General features: G+C 38.1%; 1 protein-coding gene across 13 annotated transcripts in view; it reads right to left on the bottom strand.

Moving 5' to 3' along the window:
- LOC109095765 (microtubule-associated protein 2-like) overlaps positions 1-13,457 on the bottom strand; it is a 103,542-nt gene that overhangs the window by 27,711 nt on the left and 62,374 nt on the right. For 9 of the 13 annotated variants that reach the window (XM_042764141.1, XM_042764144.1, XM_042764142.1 and 6 more), the window contains 2 exons: positions 5,222-5,326; positions 1,863-1,937 (listed from right to left, as the gene is read on the bottom strand). In XM_042764141.1, coding sequence (XP_042620075.1) covers positions 1,863-1,937; positions 5,222-5,326 — 180 coding nt within the window. The remainder of the gene's footprint in view (positions 1-1,862; positions 1,938-5,221; positions 5,327-13,457) is intronic. The other 4 variants (XM_042764145.1, XM_042764149.1, XM_042764151.1 and 1 more) reach the window with 1 other exon arrangement.

Genomic DNA, 13,457 nt, shown 5'->3' with positions numbered 1-13,457 from the left:
GAGAAAGGAAGGGAGGAGATAAAGAAAGAGCCAGAGAGAGAGAGAATAAAGAGCTAAAAAGTCAGGTGGAGAGAAATAAAACAATATAGGAGTATGTGTACGAAAAAGAGAAAGACACACCGAACACAAACACTGTGTCGAGAAACACAAGGTGTGACTGTAGTGGTGCTATGCCATAACCAGATTCTGAACATCTTGGATAAATTTTTATAGGTTTGTCTTATGTGAGGAAGGTCTAAAGCAGATGAAACTGCATCAGTATTGAGTGTCTGCTTAAAGTTAACATGAATCGACATTCACAAGCCATTTTACTTCTGTAACATGAAATATTTATGAGCGAAACACTAATAAAAAATATTAGAGATGCACAGATTTACAAATTCTGGCTGATATCAGTAGGACGATAATTATTTTCATCTTTTAAACAATAACTGATAATTGGTTGATATTAAAATTCCATATATTGCATAAAAAAATGGAAAATAAAACACATCAGAAATAACATGAATAGTATTCAATTCAAATAATTTTGTTAAATTTACTTTAGTTTTTAATGCTGATACAGATTAAACATTTAATAAATACAAGCAATACAATAAATGTAATACTAATATTATAAAGACTGTAATATAATTTAAAAAAAAAAGTGTATATACATAACACTATAAGGATTATTTGTCTCTAATCAATTGATTAATTGTACTTGATAAAAATGTTAAAAAGTTTTTCTGGGTCCATTAAATACATTTAATACAATTTTAATGTCACAAGTGAATTTAATTTTAACTTTAAATTAACCTTATATGACAGCAAAGGTAAAACACCTAAATATAAAAATAGGTGGAAATTAACATATACAAATAAACATTCAATCATTGCCATTATAAATCTAATATGAACCCATACCCATAAATAAAAAAGAAGAAAAATATAATAAAATCAACAAATAACTGATGGTGAAAATATATTGGTTAAGATTGTTTACAGAAATAGTGTCAATTTTGATTTCATGTTGACTTTAAGTAGGCGCTTAATGACTGGCGTAGCTCCTCCTGAAGGCTGTTAGTGATTGTGTTAATGACATTAATGTTTAGTTTAGTAGCTTCAGAGAGTGATCTGAGCATGGCATTGACCTACCACAGGCAGTACAGACAGACACAGTCAAAATGACGAACGAGCACAAGCCCACAACATCAACAGCACCTACGATACAACATGCAAAACTATAGACAGGGACGCACAGAGGAACTGAGAGAGATTTGGAGCAATAAACAGATCTGGTTTTGGAGAGAGGATGAGCAGGCAACCTGAATGCCACACAGTTTCAGCAACAGCCTGGAAACATCAGCTGCAGGTGAGACAGCACAGCATTCAGTTCAAGGTTTAAGGCTTTCATGCAGGGCGGGGTCAAAATCCATGGTAGGGCGGGTATAAGGAGGGCTTGAGTTTGATTGCTTAGGAGCACTGGTCACTTTGGCGTGAGTTTTTGATCAAGACAAGCTCCCGAAGTTAGCAATGATGAAGATGAGGCCATGTTTAAGAGCTGGAGATGCTGGATGAGGAAGAGGAGGTTGACTTGAATGATGTCAACAAAGGAGGCAAAGTTGATCCTGCAAACACAACTCCATCAATCTTTGGACCAGCCCCACAGATCAGCAGAGCGTGGACATCAGTAGGGCACTGTGAGAGGGGTGAAATCAGCCTGGAAGGGCTGGGACTAGCAAGTGTCCCCAAATAGAACACCCTCATTCAAGCCAGGGTCAGAGAGTGACTGTAATACTCATGGAAAAAAAGGTGTTCAAGTTCTTTCAGTTTGTTTCTCACCTCACCTCTCTCCATACACACATGAAGCATGACCCTACCTTGATCCAAAGGCCCAAAATGCTCTGCTGCTGGGGACGGAGGAGGTGAGGGTGGCAGGTTTGCAGAGTCCTCCACTAGAAACAAACAGAAGAAAAGAAGAAGAGATCAAGGCAATGTTCAAGACCAACACATCTACAGTTGGGCGTCCCATTATGGGTCTGTTCCAAAACCTAGTGAATTGCCTATGGAACAAGAATGTTATCATAGGAGGTTTGAAGTAAAGTTCTAAGGTTCTTCATATTCTAAGACAATGGTGCATGTATCCTTCATGAAGAAGGCAGTCTCAGTAAAGAAAATCTTTCCAAGATGGCAGACAAAGCAAGAGAAATATTGCTTATAACTAAACTAAACTAAACAATAATACTAAAAAGTACAGAAAAAATGTTTTTATCTGATTAAAAACATGATTTTCCTCCCAATATTTATGTGCAATGTATTAAATTGCTTACTAGACTATCATATCATGAGCTTACTGACAACAAATTCCATAAAAAATTAATTGTGAGTCAAATCTAAAAATAGATTCATGAAGGAAAATGCAATTAGCTTGTATTCCAAATAGGTCACAATCTTTTCCGATCATTTTGCATATATACACTACCATTCAAAAGTTTGGGATCTGTTTTTTTTATATATACTTTTATTCAATTAGGACACATTAAATTGCTCAAAAGTCACAGTAAAAATATTGATAATATTGCAAAATATTTATATTTTAAATAAATGCTAAATGCTTCACAGTTTCCATAAAAGTATTAAGCAGCACAATATAATAAAAAATCAAAAAAACAAATAAACGTTTCTGGGACACCAATTCAGCATATTAGAATGATTTCTGAAGGATCATGTGGCACTGAAGACTGGAGCAATGGCTGATGAGAAATGGCCCCAAACTTTAAAAGTGTATTGTACATATAGTAAGCGAGAAAACTCACTAAGTTTTGGAAGAGAACCTACAAATTTGAGGTTGTTCTGTTCTGACCTTTTAATGTTCACTATAGTAAAGAACAGACAAGCAATGATGATGAAAAATAGAGAGAACAAGATCAGGAAATGCAAGCCAGCTCAGAAGTGACATTTTCTTAATCTTAAGCATGCAAAATTTCTGTAAATGCCACACAAGAAAAAGAAACCTCGTGAAACCCAGTGGGCATGTTTTAACAAGGAAAAATAGACTCATGAACGGATAAAATTGTTTCATAAAATGCAATTAGCTTGTTTTAGCTTATAAAGTGACTCCAAGGTGCAAGCAGTTTAATAACAAAAGATTTTAATGTAACACCCCCATCCCCCCAGTGTGAGAGTTACAGTATTTCTAAGGATATGCTGAGCAGAGAGGAGTCTGGGCTCAGGATTGGTATGCTGAAAGCTTTGCTATCTCTAATCCTTTGAGCTCTTCTGACAGACCGACTCAACATCAAGTGTGTTAGTGCAGAAATCATTATCTAATTTTGCTAACTAATTCCGGCACAGCAAGTGGAAACTTGAAGCTATAGATTTTATTTCATTTTTCCTTTTCTTTTGAAGTCTGACAATGAAGCATCTGAACATTTTGGACTGAATTTGTGACATAAAAAAAGGATAACTGCGAATTAGCAAAACTGTAAATGATCTAAGTTCATGTGTGCCATTATAAGCAATGCATTTGTACTAATTTAGCTTTCTAAAAGAAGTGAACAATTTTGCATTATCACATAAAGTACTACAATAAGTTTACATAAATTCATAACCTAATGTCACCAGCATACTGCACAGTCCTCAGAAAGTCAGTCAAAACACAGAGACTGATGTAACAGTAGCAACACATGCTCACAAATGAACTTTGAAAATCAAGAAAGCTCAGACAAAACCACATAACAAAAGACATGCAGCATGACCACAGAAACCAGACAAAAAAAAGTCCACCACTTTTTCCACAATACCAGGCAGCCGTAGAGGACAGAGAGGGCTAAGGGCTCATCCTAATGCTGACCCTCTCTACTCTCTCTGCACACACACAAACACAAACACACAGAGCCAGGGGCTGGTGGGTATAGAAATCAAGCAGAGAGAAGCTGGAACAAGCCAGCTGTCAGGGCAGATACGCCATTATGAAGGAAAAGATCTACAGTTTTGATCATTTTGCACACAGAACGAGGAGCAGACACACAGAACAACTATGATGATCACATGCAGGGATAGGAAAGCAAAAATAAAACATATTTGAGTACTGTCCTTCCATGTTGTGTTTGACAACCATGAAAATATATAAACATTCAAAGGAACAGATCACCTGAAAAAGAAAAAGAACTGAAAATCTTGACATCTGCACTAGCTCTCATTGGTGTGAGAGAAGTAGTGATGTCTGATTTGAATTATTTCAATATCTAGCTATTTCTAATAAATTAGTTGATACAGTTAACAAAACCGGTCTGAATGATTCATTCACAAATCCGAATGATCCATATCTCAAGTTCAACTCACTGACTCCACAGTTAATAACTTATGTTTTGGTATGTTCATGACACAAAGCTATTGGATGGTCTTAGAATTCTTGCGATGTAATGCACAAGACACCTGGACTACTTTTCTTATACTTTTATGGTGCCTTTGAATCCTTTTTTAAAATTTATAAGCAACAGTTGTCAATAACTGTAAAAGTACACTACCGTTCAAAAGCTTTCTATTTTAATATATTTTAAAATGTAATTTATTCCTGTAATGCAAAGCTGAGTTTTCAGCATCATTACTCTAGTCTTCAGTGTCACATGATCCTTCAGAAATTTTTCTAATATGCTGATTTGGTGCTCAAGAAATATATAGTTTTTGAATAGTAAGTCCAAAAGAACAGCATTTATTTGAAATGGAAATCTTTTGTAACATTATAAATGTCTTTTCTGTCACTTTTGATCAATTGAATGAATCTTTAAATAAAAGTATTCATTTCGTAAACATTTTACTGACTCCAGACTTTTGAATGGTAGTGTACATAAATGAGGGGAACCGTACATTATTCAGATCTCTCCTTTTATGTTCCAAGAAAAAAATAAATTAGCAAAGAGTATTTTTAGTATTAATTTAAAATCATTAAACAGTGACAACTTTCATTTTTAGGTGAACTATAAATTACCGGTTCAAAATAAATCGCAAAGACCCAGGATTATGTGATTATAAACTGTAAAAATGTTTGTGACTAATCTCCGTAGACTTTACGTAATACTTTGCTCCTTCTGGAAAAGCCTTTGAGTAGGGAGTCAGGAAAAAAGAAAATGTTCCCAATTCCTTCCATTTTTATCTTCTGTTCTCTGCAAAGTCCTTTAAGAGCAAGCCTGAGTGTGGCCAACCTCCAGTATCCCAAGATGCTCTCCTGCAGGCCTACCTGATGGCAGCCTGACAGCAGTGTCCGGATGCAGCTCCTGCTCTCCCTTCAGTACTGCTACTGCTTCAGCCGTAACCTCCTGCACGATCCGCGCTGATACTTGCTCTGTGCGGCACATACACATACACAAATACATCAACACGCCCACATGAGCATGTGCAAAGGCAAATATTCACACATACTTTCTAAATCAATCCAGAGAAGTTTTCTTCACTTCTTTCATTATAATAAACCAATCAAATAATCCATGCAGTCCTCACAAAAGGCTGCAAAGAACTCTGAGCCAATGAGAATGAGACTGTATTACATTGTCAGCTATAAGACAGCTGTGCACACATATGGTGGCCCACACACTGTCACACACACACAATTAAAGTATTTTTTGGTGTTAATAATAAATATCAAATGGTTTGAAACTATATTAATAAGGTCAATCTCAGAGGCTTCCATAAACAAACACAGAGCACAAGCAACTCTCAAAGTATCATGTCTACCCTTACACTACCATTTAAAAGTTTAGGGTTGGTTCATTTTTTAATGTTTTTAAAAAGTCTCTTATGCTCACCAAGGCTGCATTTATTTGATCACAAATAAAGTAAAATAGTATTCTATAACAAAGTATATAATACTGTGAAATATTATTACACTTAAAATAGATGTTTTCTATTTTAATATATTTTCAAATGTAATTAATTCCTGTGATGAAATGCTGAATTTTCAGCAGCCATTAGTCTAGTCTTCAGTAACACATGATCCTTCAGAAAACATTTTACTATGCTGATTTTGCACTCAACCTTTCTTATTATCAATGTTGAAAACAGTTGTGCTGCTTAACAATTGTGTGAAGCTGTAATGGATTTTTTCAGGTTTGTTAAATTATTTTTAGAAAGTTGAAAAACAGCATTTATTTGAAATAGAAATCGTCTCAGGTTACACATGTAACCATGGAATGAGATGCTGTGTCTTCTTGTGGACACATTGGGGAATGCCACCAGCAGGACCGGTGTCTGAAGCATGTGTGAAAAAACTCTGATTCTATTGGTCCACGTAGCTCGTGACATCATGGATGGGCGCCCGACAGTATAAAAGGGCACCTGCTGAATATATCACCAACTTAGCTGTCTGAAGGAGACGTGAAACAGGCAGTCCGAAGGCATGGTGAGGGGGATGCAGTGTCTCGTTCCCTCTTGGGGAACCATGGTTACATGCGTAACCTGAGACGTTCCCCTTCTAGGGAACCTGCGCTGCGTCCTCTTGTGGACACACTAAGGAATGAAATGGCAACTATTTCATGCTGAGGCATATGCCTGACCATCTGGTGAGGATTTCCAAGGAAGTGACAGACATCCACCTAACCTTTCCTGAGAAAGGGGCCAAGCCACTGACGGCCTGGGCCGCTCAAATAACTGGGGAAGCCAGCCTCAGATAAAGAGAGGAAGGGCAACCACCATCAAGTTAAGAACACAGCTATCCTCAGACAGCTATGCTATGTGAGTGACACTAGACCGAATAGATAAGACCTCTAAATGGGAGCTCACAGAGAAATTACTTAAAGGCCCAGGTAGGGGAGTAGCCACTGAGCTAGGAAACAGCTATCCTTTAAATAGCTATTTTCAAAGGCTCGTAAACCAAACATGTTGGTATAAGCTACAGGGCTAGCCTCAGATAGCAATCTAGTAAAACCCTCCCACAAAACTACCCAGACCACAGAGAGTGGGCTATCTGCTTACAACCCTAACAGGGGAGATAGCACTGTCTAGGCAGAGGCTAGTGAAAAAAGAAAAAAGATTGTCCTGAGACTGCTACTTAAAAACCCTAAGTAGGGGAGCAATCACCAAGATAGCCATGTTCTAAGGAAGGGGCTGCTAGAAAAGGGGTCCCACTGAAATTGCCCAGACCACCAGCAGAGGGTTGTCAGCTTAAAAACCCCACAGGGGAGACAGCACTGTCTAGGCAAGGGCTCAAGGAGACCACTACTTAAAAACCCTTATAAGGGGAGCAAACACCAGGCTAGCACATACAGCAGCTACTGTACCCTCTGATAGCCATGTTAGAGACTCACTGCAATAGCAAGCTAAAAACACAGGTAACCTCAAATAGCTGTATTTAAAGCCGCAAGTCCTGCCATAGCCATGGCTGAAGTATAACCACCTTCAGATGGCTATACTAAGCAGGTCCCTAATCAGTGTCAAGCCGCCTTTCCACTATCTCAGACGAACGACAAGCGACAGACCGGAAGTCATTAATTTCGAATGGAGAGTAGTGCAGGAGCTGCGTGGAGTTCCGATCATATGCGTATGTGGAAAATTCGGATCTGATTTGAGCTTCGGATGTGTTAAAATATTTGAACTTCTGCGGCTAGACCATATGTGACTGGCCAACTGGATGCAGTGTATTCTATTAAAAACTATGAGCGTAAGGATAGAATTACCAATATTATGTTAACTTTAACATTATTCTTTAAACACATTTTCTTTAAAATGGTGCTTTAGAATAATTATGGCAGAAATAATTATTTTATAATTATTAAATCATTATTTATGTTGATTAGCCCCATAAAACCTACAAAGTTTTTATTTTGGGGGTCATTTGATTTGTGGCGATGCATTCCTACATTAATTATATTCATTAAAATTATTCTTTTTACCATGGTGAATATGCCGTGGTAACGGTTGCTGCATGACCAGTTTGAAAGTTTCTCCACTAGGGTCGTGTCCGAATGTCGTGTGCAGTGGAAAGGCAACTTTAGTCCCTAAGAGGCCAGCAAACCACCATTGTTATTGATCAAAAGCTCACATGAGGGAGATCCAGACCAGCAGTATATGATTCGCTAAAGAGCGAACACGTAAAACATCATTAGTCCTTACATCAGAGCCTGATGTAAGCAAGCAGTGGCCATAACACTAAAAGGGGGAATAGAGAGGGTAGGTTTCCACTGCCGACTCCTGGAGGGAGGAGGGATGCGATTAGCAACACTAGACTTTTGGTCTTGTCTATGAGCCTCAGCTTCAGACAGACCATCCCCCTTATAGGAAGATCAGGAGCGGCAAGGAATGAACTTCCTGAAAGCAGCTGAACCTGTCCACAACCACCTCAAGTGCCAAAAAGCCCGGCAGGTAAAAGTGGAGTATCAAGAAGAAAGTCTTTTTCTTTCTTAGTAGACACTTAGTAGCATGATCCATCCCTTCCATCATTTCCCCGTATGCGTGGCTGGGAGTGGTGGATGACGATTCAGTGCTCACATTGTCATCATCATCACCAACCACATCTACCTCTTCATTATCATCATGACAAGAACCCAACAGAATGCTTTTGGGATCAGATGACTCTAGAGAAATAGTGTCTGGATCCTGAGTCGCACTCAAGCTCATGGCCAGAGTTTATGATAGATCCTTACCTTTCTCAAACTGCTCTGCAATCTCAAACCTGCAAACCCCACGTGCTGAGTTTTGAACCCTCAAGAAAAGGGCTCCTCACCAAGGCACATCACACAGAAGTCATGCAGAGGCACACACTTCTTGAAACGCTCGTGTCCTGATTTTTTAGCCATATAGTCACACTGCTAACACACAAACGGCTCCTGAAGACAACAAAAGTTGGTGATGTATTCAGCAGGCGACTTTTTATACTGCCAGGTGCCCGCCCATGAGGTCATTAGCTACGTGGACCAATAGGAGTTTTTTCACATGTGATTCAAAAACAGGCATTCCAATGTGTCCAGAAGAGGACGCAGCATCTTGTTCCCTAGAAGAGAAACTTTTGTAACATTACTTTTTAATATATAACTTTTAACAAAATTACAGTGACATATAATTTCTCACTTAAATTAAAAATGCTGCTCAATGCCAAGTGATAATCACAGCCAATGAAAAACATTTTTGATGTTTAATAATACACAGTTAAGTAAAGTGGACCAATAAGATTTCACTAAAGGAGGAGCTACCCAGCACAACAATACAATACTACTAAAACCTAAAACATCCTGTTACTCATTGCTTCTGGCAATCACAGCTTATTAAGACAACAACTCAACTTTAGAAGAAATTACTTCCTAACACTTGTCACTTTCGTTAGAAAAGAGTGTTAGAAAATACATATATACGTAATATCAGCAGCTAGACAAAATGAATACATAAGTGCACATTATTAAAGATTGAGTCAGTCTACAGAACTATTCTTCTCTATAATTGCTTAAATATAATTTCACACCAAATAAAATTACCTTCCAATGTGCAATTAAGTTTTATCTATGTTCATTCAGAGGATATTAATTTAAACCTCTAACTCAAAGAAAAACACTCCCAAAAAAGAAAAGGAGAAAGCTAAAAAAAAATTGGCAGCACTTTGAGAGAGTAAATTGTCATGGTAACGGCAGATTGGGGAGGTATAAGAAGAGACTGCAACCGATTAAGCAGTAGGCAGAATACAGCCCACGAATTGGCTGGCAACATGCATCCAGGGATAGATTCTGCTTTAAAACAGTTCTATTAAAAGTATCCCTCGGCTCTTTACAACACTAACACACTTTCTGCATTCTTACAACACATTAGATACATTTCAGTGGTTTCAATAGTCTGATTGCAGATACTAAAGATGGATCTAGATGGTGTTGCAAAGGCCAACCATAGCTGAAGGTTGCCAAAGACAGTGCCTACAAATCTGTGTAGGCACTGTGTAGGAGTATGAGTTAAATGTGTCCCATAATCTAGTAAACATCCATGAATATTTGTTTTATTTGCAATATTAAACATTTAATTATGCAAGCATGCATGCAAGCATAAGACAAAGCATTTCGATTTAACTGAAGTTGATGCTGCAACGATCAGCTAACATGTGCTTAGACACGAGGCCAACACATTAACACCGACGGAGAAAAACTAGCAGCGAGGCTTACATCAAAGATTTCTGAAGAGATGCGAAGTGATTAAGGGCCATTTGCTACTCCCACTCTCTATCCAGAGAACAGACTACATGATGGGAGTCAGCGATGCACCGCCTTTGTTTCTTGTGCACTTTTCAGGCACTATTTTCACCCACTTACGGCCCCGGCATCCACCCACCCACTTACATACACACATGCATAGAAAGGGAAAAGAGTTTTGTTCAGATCCCATTAGAATAATGTTCACCCACGCAGACTCGAGTTTGCGGTACGCCATCAACCCGCAGTCAGAAGAGAGTCACACAGTAAATAATTCACTCAAAAGTAAAATTCTGTCATTATTTTTGTCACACTCAAGCAGTTCCAAACCTGTATGATGTTTTTTCACTTAAAATCTGAATTTTTTAATAAAGTCCGGTTGCTGGTTTTTTTTTAAGACAAAAGCAATATTAAAGAACTAACAGACAAGTAATTTTGACTATATTACAAGTCTTCTGACATTATACAATAGTTTTATGTGATGAAAAGAATAAAATATGTATTACGATTTTAACGATCTAAACGCAAAGTGTAAAGCGCGCGGCGCAGGTGCACTCAGGGCGTGTCCAAATCCACTTTTGCTATTTTAATGACGGAAAAACAGTTGGCGCGCCCGGGCGCATGGTCTAAATGGGTTGTCCCTATTCTCTTCATGAGTAATGGGTGTTTTTTGGGCGTAACGTGCAATAAACCAATCAGAGTCTCATCTTCTATTCCCTTTAAGAGCCTGTTGCGCTTGTGCCATGACGAATTTGCTATTTACACGGCGGAATTTGGCAAGCGCAAAGACAGAACGCGTCTCCGAGATGAAACAGAGCTGCTCGTGTGCGAGCAAATAGATAGCATAATTCTGATACATGCGATGACTATCCATTATGACATGTAGGCATTTTTATATTTAATTAGCCTACAAAAAATTCTTATGCATTGCAATCCTTTAATTTTTAATATTTGGCATGTTTGTATGCTGCTGTGCGTCCCTGTGTTTAATAAGCCGCGTGTACGCATGTTGTGGACCCGCCTATACTTACACGCTCTTTAAATAACAAAGAAAAAACATTGCGCTAGACTTTAGACCAGGTTTGAGTTGGTCTATGGTGCAGTCTATTTTCAGCTCCTTAAAATATCAATGCGCCAGCAATGCGCCTGAACACACCTCTTTTTTAGACCAGCATGCCCATGGGCGCACAAATGGGCACAAATGCATTTGCTAATTAAACGACATGGCACTGGATGGGAAAATGCGAACGGCGCCGGACTAAAACTAGCAAACACACTTGCGCTGCGCCTTGCGTCACATTGCGCCGAGTGTATGATGGGGCCCTGAATCTCTTTTATAGAGCAGTGCATCACTGAATCATTTTGTTGAACTTCTAAAATGAATCATCCAACCCACAATCTTTAATTCAGCTCTTTTCTACAAAACAGAATGAGAATGAAATTTGAGAGCTGAGAGAAATCCAAAATAAAAAAATTAATTTGGGTTTAAATCACAAAAAAAACATTGTATGACTTTAAATGACTTGGAATAGTGCACGAGTCATTTGAACTACTTTATTATTTAAAAATGGCCATTTTAATGATATTCCTTTATCTAAATTTTCATTTTAAGGAAAAGAGCTACATGAAGATTCGCTTACACTTCGCAATAAGGTTCCATTTGTTAAAATTATTTAACTACATTAGTTGACACAAACTAAAAATAAAAAAGCATATATTCATCTTAGTTAATGTAGATTTCGACATTTACTAATACTGTACATTATTAAAATCAAAAGTTGTATCTGTTAATATTTGTTAATGGACCTGAGCTAACATTATCTAACAATGAACAGTTATTAACTACTGTTAACAAAGAATAATAAATACAGTAATAAATGTATTGTTCATTATTATTTAATGTTAGTTTTTGCATTAACTAATGTTAAAGGGGTCATATGATGTTGCTAAAAGAAAATTATTTTGTGTATTTGGTGTAATGAAATGTGTTTATGTGGTTTAAGGTTCAAAAAACAAATTATGTTCCACATACTGTTGTACATTATTGTTTCTCCTCTATGCCCCGCCTTTCTGAAACACGTTGATTTTTACAAAGCTCATCATTCTGAAAAGCGCGGTTTGCTCTGATTGGCCAGCTATCCAGTGCGTTGTGATTGGCCGAATTCCTCAAGCGTGTGATGGAAATGTTACGCCCCTTAACATACTGTGATGCCGTCACCCAGCACGAGGAGACAAAACCAATAAAACCCATTACAAACAAGCCATTTGTTGCATCCAGTGGGGACATGATGGATTATAATGCGTATAAGGCGTTTTGGTTACAAATAGCAGCAGAGGGCGTCTTTTGTTGCTATAACAACAGCTGCAATGTTAGCCTAGCACTGTGTGCTGCAGAAATGTCGGCTTTTGAAGTTACCGGGGAAGGTAATTTCGGTTCACAACGACGTTTGTGGGAGCGCTACATTATACGGGGAAGGAAACTGTATGGTGCTTTCAACAATTTAGTCCAGGAGCTCTGGTTGGATGATGCACGGTTTGCTGCATATTTACTCATATCATACAACTCCTTGTGCTCCGAAACTAGTATGATCTGTCTACTGGCTATCTTCTCTTTTTTTTCTCGTTGTTTTTGTTGTTATGGAAAGACTCACCACTCGCTTGTCATTGGTCAGCTGTCAGAAAGGTGCTTGACGTATGGCATTTTTTCAAAATTTTTCAATTTGAAAAGACGCTCTGAGCTGCAGAAAAAGATGCCGGCATAAAATGTAAAACAGACGCTGGCAGTTTCAAAGAAGACGGCAAGTGTAAACATAGCCTTATACTGTCTTTTTACGCGTTGCGTTGCATCACGACGCTTAAACATAAAACCATGTCTGCATTTGTGATCGAAGAAACGACAAACAACAAGTGCTACTTTACACTGCTCAAAACTCGCATTTGAATCATCAGTGGCAAATTCTTTAAATATGAAAACGTACTTACAGTCTGTGAGTCAGAACAGCCAGCATTGTAGTCTACTATCCCAGGATCAGGAAACAGTCCTCCATAAAAGTGCACTGCACACATTTGAATATTTGGGTTGAACTGTTCTGGAACAGTGTTGTAAATACAACTTAACCACTGATTTCTAGTCGTGTCCTCTTTTGGAAGGCCAAACAAAGTATTTTTGCTTTCACAACGAAAAGTACAGCATCTCCACGACATGACAGTGGCGGCAACAGCGAGAATAAAAGTTACACCTTCTTTCTTTGCGTGAACATTTGGGGGGCATTATGCAAATCTTCCAACATCATGACGTAGACATGTTTGGGAGTG

This window comes from Cyprinus carpio, chromosome A9 (assembly GCF_018340385.1).
Source record: "Cyprinus carpio isolate SPL01 chromosome A9, ASM1834038v1, whole genome shotgun sequence".
Taxonomy (NCBI): Eukaryota; Metazoa; Chordata; class Actinopteri; order Cypriniformes; family Cyprinidae; genus Cyprinus; species Cyprinus carpio.
Note: the sequence above shows the minus strand (reverse complement) of the source record. Positions and strands in the feature narration are given on the sequence as shown.